The sequence below is a fragment of the Melanotaenia boesemani genome, chromosome 12, assembly GCF_017639745.1.
Source record: "Melanotaenia boesemani isolate fMelBoe1 chromosome 12, fMelBoe1.pri, whole genome shotgun sequence".
Taxonomy (NCBI): Eukaryota; Metazoa; Chordata; class Actinopteri; order Atheriniformes; family Melanotaeniidae; genus Melanotaenia; species Melanotaenia boesemani.
This window is the reverse complement of record NC_055693.1, coordinates 36,287,545-36,299,036: the sequence shown is the minus strand read 5'-3', so window position 1 is coordinate 36,299,036 and position 11,492 is coordinate 36,287,545. Positions and strand designations below refer to the sequence as shown.

The 11,492-nt window shown below is 43.7% G+C and overlaps 1 protein-coding gene across 2 annotated transcripts in view; it reads left to right on the top strand.

Annotated features, from left to right (window-relative positions):
- The first annotated feature begins 1,855 nt into the window (after window positions 1-1,855).
- The window catches only part of slc37a1 (solute carrier family 37 member 1), a 33,116-nt gene continuing 23,479 nt past the window's right edge, over window positions 1,856-11,492 (top strand). The window contains exons 1-10 of one of the 2 annotated variants that reach the window (XM_042001764.1): window positions 1,856-1,982; window positions 3,182-3,394; window positions 5,970-6,051; window positions 6,427-6,529; window positions 6,809-6,887; window positions 8,238-8,373; window positions 8,486-8,562; window positions 8,661-8,827; window positions 8,968-9,017; window positions 11,156-11,230. In XM_042001764.1, coding sequence (XP_041857698.1) covers window positions 3,339-3,394; window positions 5,970-6,051; window positions 6,427-6,529; window positions 6,809-6,887; window positions 8,238-8,373; window positions 8,486-8,562; window positions 8,661-8,827; window positions 8,968-9,017; window positions 11,156-11,230 — 825 coding nt within the window. In that variant the 5' untranslated portion in view covers window positions 1,856-1,982; window positions 3,182-3,338. Of the gene's footprint in view, window positions 1,983-2,204; window positions 2,376-3,181; window positions 3,395-5,969; window positions 6,052-6,426; window positions 6,530-6,808; window positions 6,888-8,237; window positions 8,374-8,485; window positions 8,563-8,660; window positions 8,828-8,967; window positions 9,018-11,155; window positions 11,231-11,492 lie in introns of those variants that run through there. The other variant, XM_042001765.1, reaches the window with a different exon arrangement.

The window sequence follows — 11,492 nt, the reverse complement described above, 5'->3', positions numbered from 1 at the left end:
GGATGAAGATGATCAGCAGGATGAAGATTTACAGCAGGATGAAGATGATTAGCAGGATGAAGATGAACAGCAGGATGAAGATGAACAGCAGGATGAAGGTGAACAGCAGGATGAAGATGAACAGCAGGATGAAGGTGAACAGCAGGATGAAGGGGAACACCAGGATGAAGGGGAACACCAGGATGAAGATGAACAGCAGGATAAAGGGGAACACCAGGATGAAGATGAACAGCAGGATGAAGGTGAACAGCAGGATGAAGATGATTAGCAGGATGAAGATGAACAGCAGGATGAAGGTGAACACCAGGATGAAGATGAACAGCAGGATAAAGGGGAACACCAGGATGAAGGTGAACAGCAGGATGAAGGTGAACAGCATGATAAAGGGGAACACCAGGATAAAGGGGAACACCAGGATGAAGATGAACAGCAGGATGAAGGTGAACAGCAGGATAAAGGGGAACACCAGGATGAAGATGATTAGCAGGATGAAGATGAACAGCAGGATGAAGGTGAACAGCAGGATGAAGGTGAACAGCAGGATGAAGATGAACAGCAGGATGAAGATGAACAGCAGGATGAAGGTGAACAGCAGGATGAAGATGAACAGCAGGATGAAGATGATTAGCAGGATGAAGATGAACAGCAGGATGAAGATGAACAGCAGGATGAAGATGATTAGCAGGATGAAGATGAACAGCAGGATGAAGATGAACAGCAGGATGAAGGTGAACAGCAGGATGAAGATGAACAGCAGGATGAAGATGAACAGCAGGATGAAGGTGAACAGCAGGATGAAGATGATTAGCAGGATGAAGATGAACAGCAGGATGAAGATGAACAGCAGGATGAAGATGATTAGCAGGATGAAGATGAACAGCAGGATGAAGATGAACAGCAGGATGAAGGTGAACAGCAGGATGAAGATGAACAGCAGGATGAAGATGATTAGCAGGATGAAGATGAACAGCAGGATGAAGATGATCAGCAGGATGAAGATGATTAGCAGGATGAAGATGAACAGCAGGATGAAGATGAACAGCAGGATGAAGGTGAACAGCAGGATGAAGATGAACAGCAGGATGAAGGTGAACAGCAGGATAAAGGTGAACAGCAGGATGAAGATGATTAGCAGGATGAAGGTCCACAGCAGGATCAATGTGAACAGCAGGATGAAGATGATCAGCAGGATGAAGATGAACAGCAGGATGAAGATGATTAGCAGGATGAAGATGAACAGCAGGATGAAGATGAACAGCAGGATGAAGGTGAACAGCAGGATGAAGATGAACAGCAGGATGAAGGTGAACAGCAGGATGAAGGGGAACACCAGGATGAAGATGAACAGCAGGATGAAGGTGAACAGCATGATAAAGGGGAACACCAGGATGAAGATGAACAGCAGGATGAAGGTGAACAGCATGATAAAGGGGAACACCAGGATAAAGGGGAACACCAGGATGAAGATGAACAGCAGGATGAAGGTGAACAGCAGGATAAAGGGGAACACCAGGATGAAGATGAACAGCAGGATAAAGGGGAACACCAGGATGAAGATGAACAGCAGGATGAAGGTGAACAGCAGGATAAAGGGGAACACCAGGATGAAGATGAACAGCAGGATGAAGGTGAACAGCAGGATGAAGGTGAACAGCAGGATGAAGATGAACAGCAGGATGAAGGTGAACAGCAGGATGACGGGGATCAGGTGATGGTGGAGTTCAGACTTGTTGCTCTGTTATTTACAGAAACATCTTCAGGAAGGTGTTTATTCTCCCAGGTGAACAAGGTGAAAAGTTTTTCTCAATGAGTCTTTTCGTGTGACTGAAGGAGTGGCAGAATGACGTCAGAGAAGCGTGTGTGCGTATGTTTGCGTTTGTGTGTGTGGTGACAGTCTCTAGCTTCCACACAACAAGGAAGTGGAGCGATTTATGTCAGTGGATCTATACACGAACAGAGCTCGAGGCTTTTCTTCCTGCCGGGTAAGTTACTAACCGGAGATGTGCCGAGGGACTTATCCCAGATCAGAACTAGAGCAGAACCGGACCACAGTCCGTCTGGATGTGTCTTAGCTAGCTGTTATCAGCCAGAAGGTTGATTGACGTCAGTCTGAATAAACACGGAGTCGTTTTTCTGTCAGCGAGCCTGATATCCAGAACATCTGACCCGCAATCACCGGAACCACTGATAACATCTTATCCTAACATAACATTGTGATTCCGGACATGTATAATATGCGAGCTCTTGTTTCCGCCGCAGAATCTGCGCCAACACCGGACCGCTGCGGGTTAAAGTCGAATTGATAGCCGAATAAATAGTTTAAAGCCCGAACAGGTCCCTGGATTCGGCTCAGTTTCGGTTTTCTTGTGGTTCCGGTGAGTACAGCTGCAGTTACACTGACAGGCTGTCAATAAACCAGGAAGCTGTTTGTCATGAGAGCTGAGAGCAAACTGTGAAGTGTGCGGGTCACTAAAACAAACACACCCAACAAGGAACTTCAGCTGGGCTGAAGGAGAACCGTAGTTTGGAGGATTTATTCTATTTTACAGTAATTTCAGTCAATCTGTGCTCTAAGTCTCTAATCTGTAATCTGAGTCTGTAATCTGAATCCAGAATCTGAGTCCCTGATCTCAGTCTGTAATCTGTAATTTGAGTCTATAATTTCAACCTGGAGTCTGTTATCTAGCAGAGATTATGGGAGCATTCACACCAGTTCTTCTGATTGGACTCATAGTCCGTTTGCTGGAAAGTTCTCTTCCTTTGGGAAGGTGTGAATGTGCAAATGAACTCTGATCCAGATCAAAGAAGTGGATTCTGGTCCGCCTACAAATGTGGGTCTCATTGTGCTTTAATTGTATCAAGTACAGGAAGCGGACTACAGAGCAAAGTGCATTGTGGGTTCGGTGCCGGGCTTGTGGGTTCACACAGCCAAAACATACGCAAGTTTACGTTTCTGGACGGGAGAAATTTCTCGCAGTTAGATGTAGAAAAACTCTGTAAAAGTTCTGATAGAAATTTGATCAACCCAAAACGCTGGGATCTGATGCATGTCTTACTCCGATGGGTTAACCAACAGATGAACCAGTTTCCTTTTTTTTGGTTGGCTTCTCCTTCAGTAATTTTTGATACAGCCTCATTTCCCTCCTCAACCTGTTTTCTCCTCTCTTATTTCCTTTCAAAGCACCAGCCCTTCCATCCACTACTTTGGTTTCAGCCTTATGTCCTCTCCATGCTGGCTTCCTGCCTGCCTGGTGAAATGGCAATGAGCTGATGTTTACCGTAGGCCTGATCCGTGTGAGGTGATCTGTGTCAGCTGCTGTTACCCTGATCATCCAAACATGGCTCCTGTTCCTCCAGGGATCCGCCTGCTAGTGTCCTTCAACAGGGACCAGTGGTAAGTCTGACTGACTGGTATCCATTAGGGTGAAGCAGCACTTTCACCTGATATTTGCATCTGATGCACAGCAGCTAAATGTTCTGGACAATCAGTTCTCCCTGCAGTCAGTGTAGAGGCAGGCCCACCACTCGCTGAAAAGTGTCGTCAAGCCAGACACCAAAGCCACCAGCTAAAATATAAATATAATCCAGCATCATCACCCAGGACCGGTGGTTCAAACGTAATCCGATCGGATTTCGGTCATCGGATAGGATCAAATCCAGAAAATGAGTTGTTCAGAAGGGAAGTCCGGATTCCGAAATCCACTTGGATCATGTAATCCAATCCTAGTAGTTATCTGGATAAAACCCTCAGTTTGGGTTGGGAAAACTTTGATCCAAAAAAACGGATTATCCTGATCCCAGCAGAGGACGGGATTACCAGGCGGATATCAGGAAGAAACAGCTGATCAAATAATAGAACTTTTTACTCGGTGCAGGTGCTTATATTTGTGTGTTGCATCTAATGATTTCATCCCTCACTACACGTCCCATCCGTCCCTCATTCTGACAGAAAGCCAGAGGTTGGACCTCCACACGGGGCTCAGGTGACGGTCCGCCTGGTCGCATTGATTGCAGGACAATACATGCACGTATGATGTAACATGCTCCCGCCACTCGCAAGTAGTTAAGACATGCAACCGTCTCGTCCACCTGCCTTCTCATGGCCGCAGCACACGTTGATCTACATGCTGGAAATCCGGATTTCGTGATCCTGAAAAGTGGGTTTTGGATCATTGTGATCCAGTCCTATTTTGTTTTGAACAACTGGGGTAAAAGTAAGCTGGATTACGTGATCTGCCATCCAGAAAAATGGGATTCCCAAATCCGGATAGCTTTTATCCGGATGAAATCTTTTGAACAAGCAGCCCCAGAGCTGAAAGAACAAGGAGGGAATGAAACGTCCACCACCTGTTAAATCTGAGAACACCAGCAGCAGAACGGCCGCCAGGTTGTCTTCAGTGACTCCATGATGAGCTGTTAGAAAACCTGGATCTGAGTCAAAGATTAAAAAACATACAGCGTTCCAGAAAGCTCACGATCACAACTAGAGCAGCCAGTCAGGAAAACGCTTTAATCTGTAGTTTTTCATCCTATGTCCGATTCTCCAGCACCTGTTCAACACCAGCCTGAGCCAGAGAAGAATCCCGGTGCTGTGGAAAACATCCTGCCTTGTTCCAGTGCCTAAAAAACCACAACCAGCTGAACCAAAAGACTACAGACCAGTCGCCCTGACATCTCACGTCATGAAAGTCCTGGAGAGACTCTTACTGGCTCACCTCAGCAAGCAGGTGAACACCTTTCAGGACCCATTACAGTTTGCATACCGTAATGGGCTTGGGGTTGAAGATGCCATCATATACCTGCTTCAGAGAGCCCACTCTCATCTGGACCAGTCAGGCAGCACTTTGAGGGTCATGTTCTTTGATTTCTCAAGTGCTTTTAATACGATTCAGCCTGCTCTGCTGTGTGAGAAGCTGCAGAAATTCCAGGTGGATCCCTCCACAACCACCTGGATTTACGACTACCTCACAAACAGACCACAGTTTGTGAGACTGAAAGGTTGTGTGTCTGAGATGGTGGTCAGCTGCACTGGAACACCACAAGGGACTGTACTTTCACCATTTCTATTCACGCTGTACACCTCAGACTTCCAGTACAACTCTGAGTTCTGTCATCTGCAGAAATACTCTGATGACTCAGCAGTTGTTGGGTGTATCAGTGATGGACAAGAAGCAGAGTACAGAGAACTGGTCGGTCAGTTTGTGAAATGGTGCGGTGACAATCATCTCATCTTGAATACCAAGAAAACAAAGGAGATGATTGTTGACTTCAGGAGGAACAAGAACACACATAGAAGTGTTTCCATCATGGGAGAGGAGGTGGAGGTGGTGGAGGAATACAAGTACCTTGGAGTTCAGCTGGACAACAGACTTGAGTGGAAAAGCAACACTGAGTACATTTACAAGAAAGGTCAGAGCAGACTCTACTTCTTAAGGAAGCTGAGATCTTTTAACGTCTGCACTAAAATGTTGCAAATGTTCTACAGGTCTGTTGTTGAAAGTGCAATCAGCTTTGCAGCAATCTGCTGGGGCAGCGGCATCAGAACCAGAGACTTGAAAAGAATTAACAAACTGATCAAGAAAGCCGGTTCTGTGCTTGGAGTAACTCTGGAGCCGCTGGAGTTGATCATCAAAAAAAGAATTCTGTACAAGCTGACGAAGATAATGGAAGATCCTTCACACCCTCTACACAACGCCGTGACGAAACAACAGAGTGTGTTCAGTGGGAGGCTTGTTCAAGTCCGATGCAAGACAGAGAGATACAGAAGATCCTTCCTTCCAGCAGCTATCAGGCTGAAGAACAAAGCCCTTAATTAATTAATGTGATTGTTTTAAAAAAAAAAATTACTACTACTACAATATTGAATTTCCCTTTGGGATTAATAAAGTATTTTTCATTCATTCATTCATTCATTAAGGACCAAGGTCCAGATTCGTTCTCAGCGTTGCTTTCCTCTGTTCTTCCTCCAGGTACCGAGCTCTTACCTTCATCCTCACATTCCTCCTCTACACCAGCTTCCACCTCTCCAGGAAGCCCATCAGCATCGTCAAGGTAAGCAACCAACGTCTGGCCGTAATCTGCCGTTCTCACCACATAAACTCAGACATGGACACGGCGACCGGCTCTGACTTCACGGGTCTGCTCGGCTTAGACTGAGCTGACGGGTCTATGTGGTCCACGCGGTAGTTCTCTGGAACATTCTGCTGCAGTAATCAGTCACAGGAACAGTTCATGTGGTCAGCTCGTTATATTCATAACAACTCCTAAACTTTCCTACATGTGATCAGCGTTTTCTTCTCGGTGTCAGCAGGGAAAGCAGCTTCTGATCACCGATCGATATCTTCAGCTGTGTTTTAGGAGGATGTCAGTGGTAGACCCAGATGTTGTTTCTGGTTAACTGAACCATGTGCTGCTTCTCATCGACAGAGCGAGCTCCACAGGAACTGCTCGTCGCTCAGCGAACTCACCACTGTGGTGTCGAACGTCCCGTCACTGCACAGCGACATGGACTGCAGCTGGAAACCTTTTGGTTGGTGTCTGCTGGACTTCTGACATGTTAAGCAGGTTTTTGTCGTGTCAGGAAGCCACACTGAAGCCAATCAGCAGGTCGCCCTGGTTCTGTGAGGTTTCAGAAGCTTTCTGAAGCTTGCGTGATAAAACCATGAAGCCTTGACTTCATCCTTTATGTTTTATTTCATTTTTATGGGATGTTTTTATTTCCTGGAGAGGTGTTTGGTTGTCTGATTAAAAGACCGATGAAATGTTCTGAGATTAATCTGATGTAGAAAAAACATCTTATGTATTTCAGATAAAAGTAACTACAAACAGCTGCTGGGAGCCATGGACTACTCCTTCCTGTGTGCCTACGCGGTGGGGATGTACCTCAGGTGAGAAACCTCTCTAAGGAGCTAACAATCAGCTCACCTCCGTCCTGCAGAAACCTGTCTCACAACCTCCACTCCAGCTCCAGATCTCGTCAACTCATGGTTTACTCCCAGGACGAGATCAGCAACATTTGACCCTGTGATGGCGAATATGAGCTGATAGTGAATCTGATGCAGCAACTCGTCTGGAGCGCAGACCTCCACTAAACCACAGGGTCACTCACCCGAGACAAACCCCAAAAGACCCAGCAGCCCACCCAGTACCCCCTATATTTCTAACCTTCTGGATCACCAAAACCAGAATCCGGGTCAAACAACATCTGATTCTTACATCTACCATGATGTCATCTTGAAAGCAGACATCAGTTGAAATCTGATGAGTTAGAAGCTGTAATGGCAGATTTACCTCTATCTCCTCATCGTAAATAATCCTTAAAAACATTCCTGGATCCAGACGGTAATCCAAATCCCCCCCGAAAATCTCATCACTTCCTTTGTTCCATTATTTCTGAAAATGAAACCAAAATCCATCCATAACTGTTTGAGTTATGTTCCTAACAGACAGACAGACGGACGGGTTGGGTAACAAAACATGGTAAAAACAAGAAAACAGAAGCAGAAGAATGAATGCAGAATAAGCCTGGCTCTGCTCCAACAAACCAAAGAAGAAGACAGATCAGTTCCTCCTACTACAGTATGACCCTGTTAGGAGTCGACCTCCGAGACAAGATGGCAAGGCGGTTTTCATCTGGAGCTGCGAGTAGAAGACGGCTGTTTAACTAAAGATTGATGTTTTTATCGTTATGATGCAGTCAGGTCCAGAACTACTGGATTCCCTCCTGAAGAGGCAAACATCAATATTAACATGTGGACTAAGTGTTGGCTGAATAAATGAACTGTCTTAAATAGTGTTTATTTCTGTATATTGTCCATAAACACCAACACAGAAGCTGCCTGGAACACGTTTTGACCCAAAGGTTTTCGACTTGGTGACGTCTGAAAAGTACATGGAGGTTTTAGAGCAACATCTGCTCCCATCCAGACAACGTCTCTTTCAGGGAAGGCCTTGCAGATTTCAGCAAGACGATGCTGAACCACATCCTGCATCCATCACAGCAGCATGGCTTCACAGGAGAAGAGTCCGGCTGCTGAACTGTTCAGCTCTGTTTTCTGATCCAGCTGACACCAGTCGGGCAAACTGTGTCTTTGAAAGATTCCCATTCAAACTAAAGACATGAAAACCAACATCTTGACTGGTGGCGTGATGTCAGATAGTTTTGGTGGCTCCTTAACGTGACACCATCTCCTTGATGAGGGTTAGGAGTTAAACTAAAAGCATGTTCCTCCATGCAGCGGCATCATTGGGGAGCGGCTGCCCATCCGACTGTACCTCACCGTGGGGATGCTGTGCAGCGGCCTCTTCACCTGCCTGTTTGGACTCGGGTACGTCTACAACGTCCACAGTCTGGCCTTCTACATATTTGTCCAGGTGAGATCTGCTTTACTTTCACCTGTGGATATACACCGAGCTGACTTCCCTTTACATGTGGTCTGATTACACGTGCACAGGAGATGTTGATCCACCTGTTGTGATGTTTCAGGTGGCCAATGGTTTGGTCCAGACCACCGGCTGGCCCAGTGTGGTGACTTGCATCGGGAACTGGTTTGGAAAGGGAAGGTATGGTGAAGTTATTGTTGTTTGTGATAGCGTGGGCGTACACATGGGGTCAGTACCGTCCTGACTGGTGTGTGTGCTCCTTCCCGGCCTGCTGTCAGGCGTGGACTCATCATGGGCCTGTGGAACTCCCACACCTCAGTGGGAAACATCCTGGGCTCTCTGATCGCTGGATACTGGGTCTCTTCTAACTGGGGCCTGTCCTTCATCGTACCAGGACTCATCATCGCAGCCATGGGCGTGGTCTGCTTCCTCTTCCTCATTGAGCGTGAGTGTGGCATCTTTATACCGAAACCTAAAACTTTAACTTTAAAACCATCAAGAATCTAATCTTCAGATGCAAAGTAATTTAAGCTGAAGGAAAAAAATAATGAAGGTAACAAATCATACCCTGGTTTCTCTCTGCAGATCCCAACGACCTGAAAAACATGTACGCTCAGAATTTATCTCCTGGAAATGTGAGTAGAACTGGATGTTCTCCATTATTAACTACAGCTGGCTGGAAGCACTTCCTTCCTAACAGAATCTCTGAGGATTCCTGACTCCTCCTCGGCATGGTTCAGCAGCTCCTGATTTTAATCTTCCTTTGCACGAACAGTGGCTGTGAATCTGGATTAAACTCTAAGGCTTGTTTTAAATTCAGCAATCCTTCAGTCGTTTGTGGCAACCAAAGTTAAATCCTGTCATTTCATCAGATTTTTTAATCTGAATTATTACATCGAACAGAATCATGTTAATTCAGTCAGAGTTGAAGTTACGACAGTCTCAAAAGCAACATTACTCATCAAAAGTTCACATTAATCCCACCAAATTTCACATTTATCGAACTAGTATTCACATTAATCTCACCAAAGTTCACATGTATCCCACCAAGTTCACATTTATCGCACCAAAGTTCACATTTATCCAACCACAGTTCACATTAATCCCACCAAGTTCACATTAATCCCACCAAAATTCACATGTATCCCACCAAGTTCACATTTATCCAAACAATATTCACATTTATCCAACCAATATTCACATTTATCCAACCAATATACACATTAATCCCACCAAACTTCCTATTAATCCCACCAAAGTTCACATTTATCCCACCAAGTTCACATTTATTGAACCAGTATTCACATTAATCTCACCAAAGTTCACATGTATCCCACCAAGTTCACATTTATCGCACCAAAGTTCACATTTATCCAACCACAGTTCACATTAATCCCACCAAGTTCACATTAATCCCACCAAAATTCACATTTATCCCACCAAGTTCACATTTATCCAACCAATATTCACATTTATCCAACCAATATACACATTAATCCCACCAAAGTTTCTATTAATCCCACCAAAGTTCACATTTATTCCCACCAAGTTCACATTTATCCAAACAATATTCACATTTATCCAACCAATATTCACATTTATCCAACCAATATTCACATTTATCCAACCAATATTCACATTAATCCCACCAAAGTTCATATTTATCCAACCAATATTCACATTAATCCCACCCAATTTCTTTTTTATCCAACTAATATTCAAATTTATCCCACAAAGGTTCACATTTTTCCAACCAATATTCACATTTATCCCACCAAAGTTCATATTTATCCAACCAAAATTCACATTTATCCAACCAAAGTTCATATTTATCTAACCAATGTTCACTTTTACATTAATCCCACCCAATTTCTTTTTTATCCAACTAATATTCAAATTTATCCCACAAAAGTTCACATTTTTCCAACCAATATTCACATTAATCCCACCAAAGTTCATATTTATCCAACCAATATTCACATTAATCCCACCCAATTTCTTTTTTAGCCATCTAATATTCAAATTTATCCCACCAAAGTTCACATTTTTCCAACCAATATTCACATTAATCCCACCAAAGTTCATATTTATCTAACCAATATTCACATTAATCCCACCAATATTCACATTAATCCCACCCAATTTCTTTTTTTATCCAACTAATATTCCAATTTATCCCACAAAAGTTCACATTTATCCAACCAATATTGACATTAATCCCACCAAAGTTCACATTTATCCAACCAATATTCACATTAATCCCACCAAAGTTCATATTTATCCAACCAATATTCACCTTTATCCAACCAAACTTCATATTTATCTAACCAATGTTCACATTTATCCAACCAAAGTTCACATTTGTCTAACCAATGTTCACATTAATCCCACCAAAGTTCATATTTGTCCAACCAATATTCACATTTATCCCACCAAAGTTAATATTTATCCCACCAAGTTCACATTTATACCACCAAAGTTCATATTTATCCAACCAATATTTACATTAATCCCACCAAAGTTCATATTTATCTCACCAAGTTCACATTAATCCCACCAAAGTTCATATTTATCTCACCAAGTTCACATTAATCCCACCAAAGTTCATATTTATCCAACTAATATTCACATTAATCCCACCAAAGTTCATATTTATCCAACTAATATTCACATTTATCCCACCAAAGTTCACATTTATCTGACTGTTAACAGTTAATCCACCACTGTAACAGCAGCTTTGTGTCATCATGACTTTCTTTCTGTCTTCTATCAGTTGGCAGCTCACAGTTGGAAAAGAACTAATGGACACACAGAGGTGTACCTGCAGTACAAGGACAACAAAAACCAGGTGTGTTTGAGACTGTTATTAACATTATGTGTTGTCCTGTGTTGGAATTAAGTAAATGGACATGCTACCTCTTGGCAGCTGATTTTGGACCATAATGTAACCCTTTATGCTAATGACACTCAGCCCCGCAGATCCCAGCAGCTTTGCCAGTCTTATAGTTTATTTTTCTGGCATTAAAGTCTAGCCCCATATTTACTTAAATTCAACATTAGTCAGATGTCATTCTGTTTGGTTCCGTCAGTCCAGTTGGTTCTGGTCTCGT